Here is an 11,990-nt window from a genome sequence, read left to right on the forward strand (position 1 = left end):
AAGCTTATCCATTGCTATACAGTTCAGTAAGGTGTATTAGGAAACACTTTTTATATCCCCCATGAAAATAAAGTTGAATCTTTCTGTAAACTGGAATTTCCTTAATTTCCGAAATCTCTCCAGACCTCAAGTACTTCACTGAAAAAAAAAACAATCACCTGCCCCGAAACCACCCACGGAGACCCTCGCTGCTGAGCGAGCGCAACATCGACAGACCTCGGGAAACGCCAGCGACACCCGGCTCCTGAAACCGCCTTCTCCGGGCTCAAATAAATAATAATAATTAATAATAATAACGACAGAAGAGCGGCGGCGGGCGAGCAGCTCGGCCCTGCGGTGCCTTCGCGCCGCCCCGGCGACGGGCGGGGACGGGGCCGACAGCGGTGGAGCCCTCCTCCTCAGCAGGCGCTGGTCTCCGGCGCGGCGGCCGCCTCGGGGGGCGCCTCCCGGGCCTGGGCGGCGGCGGCGGGGGGAGGATGCCCGGCGGCGTTGATATGGCAGCCGGAGGACAGGTGGCTGCGGACGCGGCCCTGCAGCTGGGTGACCTGGGCGCGGAGGAGGTTGGCGGTGGCGGCCAGCTCGGCGTTCTGCCCCTTGAGCGCCTTCACCTTCTCTTCCAGCCGAGCGATGCGCTCCAGCTTGCGCCGGCGGCACTTGGACGCGGCGATGCGGTTCCGCAGCCGCTTGCGCTCCGCCTTCAGCCGCTCTTGGCTCTCCGCGTCCAGCGGCGACAGGGACGGCGGCGTCGGCGCGGTACTGCCGCCCTCCCCGCCCGCTGACGGCGGCACCTCGGGCACCGTCTGCGGCTCCTCCAGGGACCGCGCTGGCGGCAGCCGACCGCTCCCCAGACCCGCCGCCCCGAAAGCCAGGCCCGGCGGCGGTGGGGCGGAGGCGGCGGGGTAGGCGCTCCCCGAGGGGCTCAGCGGCCCCGCGGGGTTGAAGCCGCTCAAGTTGGTGTAGACGGCCGGCGGGTCAGCGGCGGCGGGGGCTCCCGGCGGCCCCGGGCGGGCGGTGCAGCAAGGTCCCGGCGTGGAGAGCGGCGGCGGCGGCACCGCCAGGAGCTGGTTTTGCTTGTGCAGGTCGGCCAGGGCCTTAACGAAACCGTCAGCGAAACCCTCTTGCTCCTGCGTCACCGGCTGCCGGTAGAGAAACGGCCCCGCCGCCGCCGCCCCGCTACTCCCTGCCCCGGCCGCCGCCGGCCCCGGGCTGCCGGACCCCAGCCCCGCGCCCCCCTGGATCAGCAGCTGCTCCAGGTCGGCGGCAGGCGGTAGTTTCAGCAGCGGTAGCTCCGCAGCCGAGCCCAGCGCGGCCTCCGGGCCGCCGCGGGCCGCCGCCCCGCCGCCGCCCGCCGGCTCTGCGGAGCCAGCAGCCGGCGGCGGGGCGGTGGCGGCCGGCGGCGGCGGCGGTGGTAGCAAGCGCAGAGCCGCCGCGCTGCCACGGGCGCCGGCGGGCGAGCGAAGGGCGAAGGGCCCCGGGAGCGGCGCGGGGGCGGCGGCCGCCAGGTCCCGCTTTTTTCCGGCGCCCAGCTGCAGCTTCTGCCCCGCTGCCGCATCGGCTCCGGGTCCACCGGCGGTACCGAAGCCCGGCAGCGGCACGAAGTCGGGTAGCAGCTCCAGTCCTTCCTCGGGGTAAAACGGCGCCTCCATCTTCACAGCTGATCGCCCGCTACGCCCGCCACTCATGCTGCCGCCCTCGCCGGCCCGCGGCGGCGGCTCCGGTGCGGCGCGGAGCGGAGCGGGCCGGGCCGGGCTGCGCGCCTGCTCCGCGGGGCCGGCCGCCCTCGGCTGGCAGCGGGGATTGAGCCGCCTCCCGGCGCCGCCGGCCCCACGCCACGCCCCGGGCCCGCCGACTGCCCGCCCTGCTGCCACCGCCGCCTCCGCTCCGCCGCTGTCGGTCCTCTCGCTCCTTTCCCCGCCCGCCGGGCTTGCGCGAAAGGGCTTCCCGCCGCAGCCCCGAGCTTGCCCCGATGGGGTGTCCGTGGGGAACCCCGGCTGCTTCGGTGCAGGAGAGGAGGCGCTGCCGGGGGGGGGCAGCTTCGCCCGGGACGAGGGGTTTCCCGTGGGCCTCGCCCGGCAATGCTCCAGCCGCGGCATGCGTTCTGCCGGACAGCGAGCAGAGCCCACGCGTGGCGGCTGCCGCGGGCAGGTGCGGGTGCGTTGGCCTACGAGGGACGGGGACAGGGTGGTGCAGGTGCCGAGGGCTAATGCTTCCCGAGGATGTGGGCTGGGAAGTCTGCCGGGGAAACGCTCAGCCGTTGGGAAATAGGCCAACTTGTCAAAGCAAAAGCCTCTCCCAAGAAGGAGATGGACCTGACTTAATTTTTCTTCTGGAAAAAAAGTTCAGAGAATGGGTTTGAAGCTGCTTTTTGACGTTACTGAAACATGGAAGTACTGTTCTTCAGTTAGGGGGTGGTACTTATTTCTTCTCTTCACTTGAAACAATTCCCCCTGCCCCTCTCCAAGTCTCCAAAATTCTTACAGGATGAGGAAATTGCTTTCCACCCAGTCTTTTAAAAATCCCTGGGGGTGCTAATGTGGTCCTGACAGAGCTGCTGAAAACTCTCTTTTAAGTTGTCTTGCTGACTGAGGGCCTCAGTGGCTTATCTACACATTCACCGGTTTTCCCCGTCCATGGTGCAATCCACCAGCATCCCCTCAATTAGGTGTAACCCTTCTGCAATCTATTTGTGGTTTCTCCCCAGACAGTTCCTCCCAGCGCATCAAGACCAAGTGCCCCTTATCCCAGGATCTAGTGACACTGCTGAGCTCTGCTGTAGCCCCACTGCGTGCATGGCCACACTGTGCCTCCCTGGGGCCTATGTTTGCTCCAAAACCAGGAGCAGGCAGAGACACCAATGTCAAGTCAGGAAGGACTTTGCCCCAGACATGCCGCTTCAGATCCATAGGAGAACTGGAGTCTAACTAAGTGCACTAACTAAGGCCTTTATGACCTTGACCCACCTACCTTGGCGCCTCCAAATATACACCTTGTTCATGGGGCAGGAGCTCCATTTCAACTCAGCCCCGGGCCTTCAATCCCTGCCCAGCTACGTCAGAGGTGTTCCTCTTTCCAGGGTGGACCTTAGACTTGTGTTTCCAGTTCTGTTCCTGGCACCATCTCCTGCTGCTCCTGGCTGTACTCCGTGGGTGAACCTCGTACCTGGTTCATCACCTCGCTTGGTCTGGGTGTGTCTCTGGGTCCAACCACTAGTGCCCACTATGCCCACCCTGCCCACCCTGCTCAGGCACTGCAGGACTCTGCCCAGGCTGGCGAGGACCACCACCTTGGCTCCGGCTGCCCCCAGCTCATCTTCCCGTGGGGCAGCCCCACCCTGTTGCTCCCTGAGACTGTGCCAGAATTGCTGACCAGAAAACTGGTAGCAGCAGAACTCTAGTGAGAAGAGAGTCATCAGGCAAAAGCTAGACACAGACGCATTTGCGTGGACAGGAGTAACCCTGTCTTTTCTTGGTGAGGAAGGTAGCGCTAGAAAAAAAACCTTATTTTTGTTTCCTTGTCTCTTGGCTGACCTAGCAGCAGAGGGGCAGAGCTAGCAGTGCTCAGTCAAGACCAAGTACTGAAAACAGCTAATTCGAGTGGCTTTGTGGAAGGATTGCTGCAGTTGCTTGCTTGTATGGACTTTTCTTGTCATATTCCTGTGTGAGCAAATCACAATGACTGATACCTTCTCTGCAGCGAGGCAAAGAGGGCTGCCTAGGCAGAGAAGCCACAGCCTCTGACCTGAAATCAGTATAGCTTCTCTTCTTTCCCTTATGAAGCAAGGACAGAGAGGCAAAGTAGACTGAGGAGCAAATGAGATCCTGAAAGGAGACACAGAAAAAGCTGTGGAGATTCACTTGGCTCTGGGATCATTGTCAAGAGAAATTCTAGATATGGTGTGATGTGTGACAGAGATGACACTACAGGTAGGTCCCTTCGTCAGTCTTCTGACAAGACCTGTTGTCAGTTACATAGGATGGTTTTACTTGCCAATTCAGTGCAGAGTTGGAAGGTGAACCTACAGAACGGAAAAACACAGAAGCTCCTTGAAATAAGTAACGATGGATGGATTTAGATTGGTATCCAGTGTTTACAAACACACCCGCAAGCCAAGTTTTGGTGAGTGAAGCAGTGCTGTTTTACACATTCTTAATGAACTGTGTGTTGTGGCAATGTGGTCTTTTTGATGTTTTCCTTTTCTCCCTCCGCCCCGACCCCCCCCCCCCTTTTTTTTTTTTTTTTTGTTTTTTTTGTTTGTTTGTTTGTTTTTGGCTTTAGAGAGACTGAAAACCCTCCGGAGCTCACAGAGCCAACTTCCTGCGCCTGTCGCAACGGCGTCGTGTCCGCCCGCCCACCGCCCTGCTCGACGGGTGTGGCAAGCGCCCCGGCCCGGGGCCCCGGCCCCCGCCCGGGCCGAAGAGCCCCCTGACGGCGCTCCCTCCCCGCAGGGACGGCCGCAGCTCCCGCCGGCCTCTGCGGCCCTTGGCCCGGGGTGGGCCGCGCTCCCCTCCGCCGTGGCCCGCTGGTCTCCGCCGAACTGCCCGCCCGCCCCTCGTCCCAGCCCCGCGGAGACCCCTCGGCGGACGGGGGAGGCCCGGGCAGGGCGGGGCGGGGCGGGGCGGGGAGAGGCGGTGGCTGGCCGCCGCAGGCGCCGCTGCCCAGATGTGGCGTGTGGGAGGGCAGGCAGGCCGCGGCTGCGGGGAAGGGGGCGGAGCGGGGGGAACCCCGCCTTGCGCTGGCAGGCAGCGGTCCGATTGGACAGTCCGCCGCTGAGGCTCCGCCCCCGAACGCCGGTCCGCCAATGGGCGGACGCGCCGCGCGCCATTACCGCGAGAGTTGCGCTGAAGCTGGCGCCGCCATCTTGGAGTTGGGAGAGGCCGCGTCCCGTTCTTATCCCTCTCGGAGGGTCACAGGCGGGGCGAGGGGGGGGGGTGAGGGGGAGGGCGGGAGGAGGATGGGCGCCTCGCGGTGAATTAACGGCGCCCGCGAGCTCGCCTCCCCGACGCTGGGCTGCGGCGGGGGCGGAAGGATGGTGCAGTCCTGTTCCGCCTACCGCTGCCGGAACCGATACGACAAAGAGAAGCCCATCTCCTTCCACAAGTAAGCGCGGGCGGCGGGGGCGGGGCCGGGCCGCGGCGAAGGCGGGGCCGGGGCCGGGGCCGCGGCCGCGGCGCGCGCGCACGCCTGGAGGGGAGGGCTGGAGTTGTGGCGCCAGGCGCGCGCGGGCGACACGCGCGCGGCGTGTCAGTGGGGGGCGGGGCTCAGCGGTCGCCCGCGGCGGCTAAGGGGGACCCCGCCGGACCCCAGCGGCTCCGCCGTGCCGGGGGTCCCTGAGGAGTGCCAGGCGACAGTCCGCTTTTTGCGGCCATTTGCGGAGAGAAGGGACACCGCCCCCTACCCCACCCGGGGTTTCAGAGGGCTGAGACCCCCAGCTCGGTCTGTGTGCGAGGTCTGGGTTGGCAGGAGGGATTGGGCTCCGAAGATGAGCCCGTCAGAGAAAAATCCGAGCGGTCGTGTCGTCAGTGGCAGCAGAGCATAACTGTCACCCGACCGCGTGTTAAAAAGCTTTCCTGAAAAGCTGAAAGTACTTCTCATTCACAGGTTTCCTCTTACGAGACCTGATCTTTGCAAGAAATGGGAAGCTGCCGTTAAAAGGAAAAACTTCAAGCCTACCAAGTATAGCAGCATTTGTTCGGAACACTTTACTCCTGATTGCTTTAAAAGGGAATGCAACAACAAGCTTCTGAAGGAAAATGCTGTGCCCACAATATTTTGTTACACTGAACCCAGTGAAAAGGTAAACCCAAAGCGCTCGTAGTTTAAGATGCTGGAATGCATGTAGGTCGTATTAGCTTAGCAGGGCTCGATGTAGTGGAGCAGTGGGGAGAGGATGCAGATTGTGAAGGGTGCTGGCTGTGCATCTGCGCCTGGGGGCAGGCGGAGAGCAGTGGTGGCTGAAAGGGGTGCAACAGCTGCTCTCACTTGCTTTGAGGACAGCAGAGATGCAGAGTGTCCCAGGCTCCGGAGCACAGAGAGCCTTGTGCAGCCACACAGTGTCTCTTGCCTGTGCTTGTGTGCATTACACAGAAGTCTGAGCAGCGTAACTGCGGTTAAAACTTTGTGCTGAATTAACTAAAATGGCATCAAAAAAGTATTGCTATGATTGTAATTAAGTTGTTCAACTGTACTTTTGGCATATTTGGAGTTTTAGAGAGCCTTCAATATTGCTTGCAGATTGCACTGTACTCTGCCACGCTGGCTGGTGGCTACTGCTAACGTTGAAGAGACGATGAACCTTAGTTTTGAAACTTAACCCTGCTTTCTAAAGGGTTCTGTCCTCTGGCTTTGCAGAGTTAAAGTGAGATGCAGAAGGGCAGAACAGGAGCTGCAAGTGCTGTCTGCTTGTGCTGAAACCATCTCTGTCTCGCCTTAACAGTTACCTCGTTTTCACAGGCGTCGTAGTTTAACCCCAGCTGGCAACTAAGCACCACACAGCCACTTGCTCATTCTCCCCGGGGTGGAGTAGGGGACAGAATTGCAAGAGTAAAAGTGAGAAAACTTGTGGGTTGAGATAAAGACAGTTTAACAGGTAAAGCAACAGACAGACAATTTCCAGGTGGATACGGCTGTGTTAAGTTTTTGGTTTGATTATGCTTCCCTGCTATCGGTGCAACACACGTTTTCTTTGTCACATGTAAAGTAGTTGCAAAATTTTTTGCAGGCTGAGCGGGTGTATAGGGTAATCTGCAAAAGTGTGATTGGTGCAGCAGCATTAGTGGTGAGCCACATTCCCTCTTTCATTATCATGCCTGGATCTACAAAAACATTACGGGGAAGGATGTAGTGCTACTGTCATTTGTCTCACGGCACTTTTAAAGGAACTGCCAAATACCTTCAAGAAATAACATAGTAACATTGGTTCAGTGCCTCTTTTCACTGGGAATGTCTTAGGCTTTCTTTTTGACAGGCAATATGCAAGCTCTTTTGTTTAAACAGTGGTGTTTTTTTTTTATATACCATCATGTGCACAGAAGCATTTCTGATTTATACTGCATTCCTTTGAGGCAGAAAGAATCCGATTCTCTGCTCTGGCCTATACTTAAGTCGTGAGGGATCTGTGTTGTCTTGAATGGTACAAGTGAACCTATCGAGAGCAGTATGATAAAGACTGCAGTTTTGTGTGGAGCTGAGCCAATTGATATTCTGCTGCTGCTGAAAGGGAGAGTCGTGCTTCTCCCTTCTCCATCCCCTCTACCAGTGCGTGCAGTCCTGTTTCTCACTCCTTCCACAGACCAGTGCAGGTGTAGGTCATACCTTGTGTTGCATTGTTTTGACTTTTAATGAAAGACAGAAGATTTCTGCAGTGATGGTGGGAGAGTGAATAGCTTTCTGTCATCTTACCAACTTAGGATGTTTGAGCAAAGAGTAAATAACAGGGCTGGGAGGGCTGCTTTGCTGTTGAAGAGGCTGTTTATTTTGGCTCATCATGTCTCTTGAAACGAAGCCCTTATGCTGCAGCCTGAAACCAGTGACACAGTCCTTTCCAGTTGTTGAGAGGCGGGCCTTGCTGTGTTCTACCTCTCTGCTCTGCCAGCTCATCAGCCCACTCAGTAGGTGGCCCTTATTCTACCTCAGTAGAATATTACCTGCTTCTGCTGTGTTTTTGATTAAGTTAGCTGATAGGTTCGAAGTATATGGTGGTGAGATGCATCAGAAAGAAAGATGTACGAGGGGGAATGGCATGGCAGCGATGAGTTATTAGGTCAGCTGAACTCTGTTTTATGGAACTGTAGTCTACGTTCTTGCACAGCTAATCATGGATATGTATTTGACCTAAGTCTTCAAGTGGGAGTAGTTGCTACATTCTTAGGCTTTTTATTTGTTTGAGACATCAAGGACTTGAGTTTCAAAGAGCCTTGAAAATGAAGCTGCTTAAAAATATCTCCAGTTGAGAAGCCTGACCAAACAGGCTCAGAACTGTTTGTCAGTTTTGAAGGTGTAGGCTTTGAAATTTATTTTGTTAATTTCAGTCCTGGTTGTTTATTTTATTCTGGGGCTGTAATAAGGGAGTTGTGCTGTAAACAATATTAAACATGAAAATATTCTTTTTTTCCTTGTTATTTGTAGCCTGAAGATTTTGCAGAACAGCCAGAAGATCCACTACCACCACCTCCACCACCGCCACCACCACCGCCGCCGCCACCACCACCAGCAGCTCCGGTACTACCGCCATGTCCATCAACTCCTTCTTTTCATTTGTCTCAGATAGATGCCAGATTTGTAGATCCAAGTATTGGATTATTGATGCCTCCTCTCCAGACCCCTAGCAATCTTGCTGTTTTTTGTGACCACAACTATACCGTAGAAGATACAGTTCATCAGCGAAAAAGGATTCAGCAGCTGGAGGAACAAGTTGAAAAACTGCGGAAGAAGCTCAAGACAGCGCAACAGCGATGCCGGCGTCAGGAAAGACAAATTGAAAAACTGAGAGAGATCGTTCAGTTTCAGAAAGAAAAAGACATATTGTCAGGAAAAGGCTATGTGATTCTGCCCAATGACTATTTTGAAGTTGTAGAAGTACCTGCCTAGAAGTTATGAACATTAGTTTTTACTTTGCTAGGCCAAGAAATTTAGTTTAAAAATTAAATGCTGTCTACTTTTGTGTGTAAGACTCTTCAGAATTCTAAAACAGTAAATAAGCAGTCATACAAATGAGATCCCATTTTTACTTCATTGTCATTTCAGTTTGATACACTTTTAATATATTGAAAATACAAGCATCTCAGAATTAGAATATGCATTTAATTTACAAAATCTGAAATTACTTTACAGAAGGAAAGGATGCAAGGTTGAATACATTTAAAAACTATTAATTTTTTTTTTTTTTTTACAATGGCTGTCTCATGCTTACAGTGGGTGGGGAGCTAAATCTGGCTGACAGTGAAGTTGAGGTGGTTGCACACTTAGTGCAAAGCTTTGTCAAGGCATTTAGTGTTGGCTTTGGTGATCCCCAGGAAGCCATTTTTTCAGATTTCAGAAGCAGCAGAATTAGGCCAGCAAAGAACACCTGCAAGTGCTGCAGAAAGGTAAAGATACACATTTCAGCCTGGGAAAACTTCCAGCCTCAGTTTGCTATGCCTTCAAAGCACTGCAAAAAGTCTTAATTCCTGGATCCCTTTGGTGAAGTATGTAAACGAACCTCTTCTTTTGGAGTAGCCTTTCACCACGTGTCTGTTGTGAGGGAGATGAGAATTCATTATCATAGCTGATGAGAGCTGTAAAAAGAGGCCTTTGTTTTTAGGGCACTTAAAAATACTCCTGAAATGTGGTGCTGCACTGAACATATATGTTGTTGGACTGTTGGCAGGATCAAGGAGGCAGTATACTGTTTAGGGTGACTGGTTTTCAAAAGTGCCCTGATAATATACAGTCCCCAATATCTTGGAGTGTGATGTTCCCATAAGCACTGTAATGGGTAGAATGTTGTCATCGTCTTTGAAATTGTTGGTCTTAACTCACATCTCAACCGTGTGTAGCTTCAGGAAATGAAGTAGTTTTTTTACTTACCCAGGGTGTCAAGCATTTGTGACTTTCTTTGCAGTATACTGTGATTTTTTTCTTTCTTTCTTTCGTCTGTTTTTTTTTTTTCCTCCCCAAAGGCATCCACCAAAGGGCAGTTATGGAATTAGACTTTAGGAGTTGCTTGGTGCTAGACTGGTTTTTAATATCTCAAATGCTGCTGCCTGTCCTTCAGCCTTATTAAGACTATTTCTGAAAATGATTTTAGCATGATAAAGTAGTGCATCAATTTACATTTACTGTCTAATAATTTGTTTAGTCAATGAACTCATTCAGATGAGAGAAAATGGCGTCATGCTAACCCTGTTGTAGCCTTTGCAGCTGAAATTCTTGGATATATTCGACATGAGGAAAATGACTTTTCTCAGTCCGTGTCAAACTTGTGTGTAGTGTGGATTCTGGCTCTGATATTACTTAAGCCTTCTTCATGATGGCTTTAAAAAGCTTCCGTTAATATCCTGTTGGTATGACATTTGGAAATGTTTTGAACCAGTCTTGATTCTTCTGACTTCACTCATGCCATGTATTTACTTTCCCAGCCATTTCATGTACTTAAGATGAACAAAAATGCTGATGCATCTTTTTGTGTATGTTTATTATATCCAATTAAAAATAAAAAGCAAACGGTGTGTTAGATTTTTTAACTACTCACTTTCCTCTTTTTCCAGGACTTTGCCAAAACCAGCTTGACATTTTGTATCTTTTTTCTGAAGTAATTCCCTGGTATAGGTGCTGGATTTTTCTGACAGTGTTCCTGAGTCTTGTTTCTGTTAGGCTTTATACTTAAAATAAACTTGAAAGTGCTTAAATTCAGAAAGTGACAAGGAAAAGATTTAAACAACTGTTGCTATGCTGTTGGCATGTGTAGCCAGATAGCAGATTGTTTCTGTTTTCTCTGCAAAATACCCTCTCTTCTTACTCTGGGAATTTAAAGTGTGAATTCCTGAGACACAGTGGGGTTGCAGCAGTACCACACCCCTGTTGTTGGGGTGCTCCTGCCACCCCCATCTTCCCCCTGCCATTTGGCTGTGTGCTCCGATTACTGCTGTTCTTATTTGCACCATTTCTGGTGCTGGTTCTGCCCTTCTGTGGGACAGTTCATCTCACTAAAGCAGCAGGTTTGGCTCATAGTGGAGAGGCAGAGGAAGATCAACAGTATCAGATCTGGGTAAGAGAAAAAGACGGCCAGGAGCTGGGGATGGGGAGAAATAAGTCCTCTCCTCTGGCTGCAATGACCTTTATGTCAGATGCTTCTGAAAATACAAGGGTAACTTCATATGCTTAATGTTCAGCACTGTTTCCTTCCACCCCATCTCCCCCCACCTTATGCTTTGGCTGTTGTGCTTGTTAGGCTCCTCCTTCAGGAGTTTTAGCTTCATAACCCTCGAGAACAGGAGTTTTAGCTTCATAACCCTCGAGAAAAGCAGCTTAACAAAAGTTAAGTCAGAAAGGTAACTTTAAGGCACCTGATAGATGGCTGGTGTGTAGAGTTTTTGTGGGTTTATAAGCTTTTCCTGTTGGTGAAGTTGGTTTAATTGCTGACTCAAGTAAATGTTCCTTCTATTGAGAGGGGTGATTATTGCTTGTCTTGAGGGTTTCAGTAATACCAGGTTGAAGAGGGGAGTGCTGCCCAGTTGCTGATGCTTTCTTTCCTATTACCAAGTGATTTTTCTAAGAGATGCAATGCATCCTGACAGTGAACTTGAATTTCTCCTGCAGCAACTCTTTTTTTTTTTTTTTTTTTTTTTTTCTTCTTCTTCTTTAAAAAGAGCCTTGCTAATTCCTGACGCAGTGATGTTAGGGCTAGGTGTGGACTCTGCTAGGCTCACAAGAGCTGTCAATATCACAGAGCTCTGAAGTGGGATAAAAAGGCTGGCACAGAAAAAAATGGCTTTCAGCAGTTGACTTTTCCTGCACTGTGCCCCACCCCACACTACACTGCAACCTCTCTGATACCAATATAGAAAGAGACAACGAAGGCTACCTGCTGCTGATCAGGCTAGGAAAGGAATTCTAGCTTTTCACGTTAAATTAATAAGCACAATATGTTCCCTAAGTGTTTGTTAAAGTTTCCTCTTTTTTTTTAAAGTGGGATCAATTCACACAATCAGCTGTAAAAAAGGGCTGCATCACTCACTGTATTGGCCGCACTTGGTACCCACATATAGCAACAATTTCTTAAACATCTCTGAAAAAAGTGATTGGGAGTTAAAAAGCAGAGGTGGGAACATAGAATGGCATGTGGTTGTCCAATTACGCATGAAGTAGCTGACATTTGTTTAAATGCGTGTAGCTGCAATTCACTGAAGCCTATTTTATAAAGCAAACAATTTAAGGAAGTTAGAAAGTAACTAGTATTGGCAAAAATGCTCCATCCTTAAAATCTGGGCAGAGATTTGTTCTGAAAAGGGCTG

The 11,990-nt window shown here is 52.2% G+C and overlaps 2 protein-coding genes across 3 annotated transcripts; one reads left to right on the forward strand and one right to left on the reverse strand.

The window, feature by feature from the left end:
- Nucleotides 1-398: 398 nt before the first annotated feature.
- Nucleotides 399-1,682, reverse strand: LOC147413281 (transcription factor Jun-like). Its single transcript, XM_086480005.1, has one exon. The coding sequence runs from the start codon at nucleotides 1,680-1,682 to the stop codon at nucleotides 399-401; it is 1,284 nt and encodes a 427-aa protein (XP_086336131.1).
- Nucleotides 1,683-5,026: 3,344 nt separating this feature from the next.
- On the forward strand, nucleotides 5,027-8,666 carry THAP1 (THAP domain containing 1). Of its 2 annotated transcripts, XM_086479584.1 has the most exons (4): nucleotides 5,027-5,097; nucleotides 5,599-5,794; nucleotides 8,125-8,189; nucleotides 8,274-8,666. In XM_086479584.1, the coding sequence occupies exons 1-4, from the start codon at nucleotides 5,027-5,029 to the stop codon at nucleotides 8,584-8,586; spliced, it is 645 nt and encodes a 214-aa protein (XP_086335710.1). In that variant the 3' UTR covers nucleotides 8,587-8,666. The 2 variants fall into 2 exon arrangements, with proteins under 2 accessions (XP_086335710.1, XP_086335709.1); XM_086479583.1 differs by having other exon boundaries at nucleotides 8,125-8,666.
- The last annotated feature ends 3,324 nt before the right edge of the window (nucleotides 8,667-11,990 follow it).

This window comes from Leptosomus discolor, chromosome Z, assembly GCF_034619465.1.
Source record: "Leptosomus discolor isolate bLepDis1 chromosome Z, bLepDis1.hap2, whole genome shotgun sequence".
Lineage (NCBI taxonomy): Eukaryota > Metazoa > Chordata > Aves > Leptosomiformes > Leptosomidae > Leptosomus > Leptosomus discolor.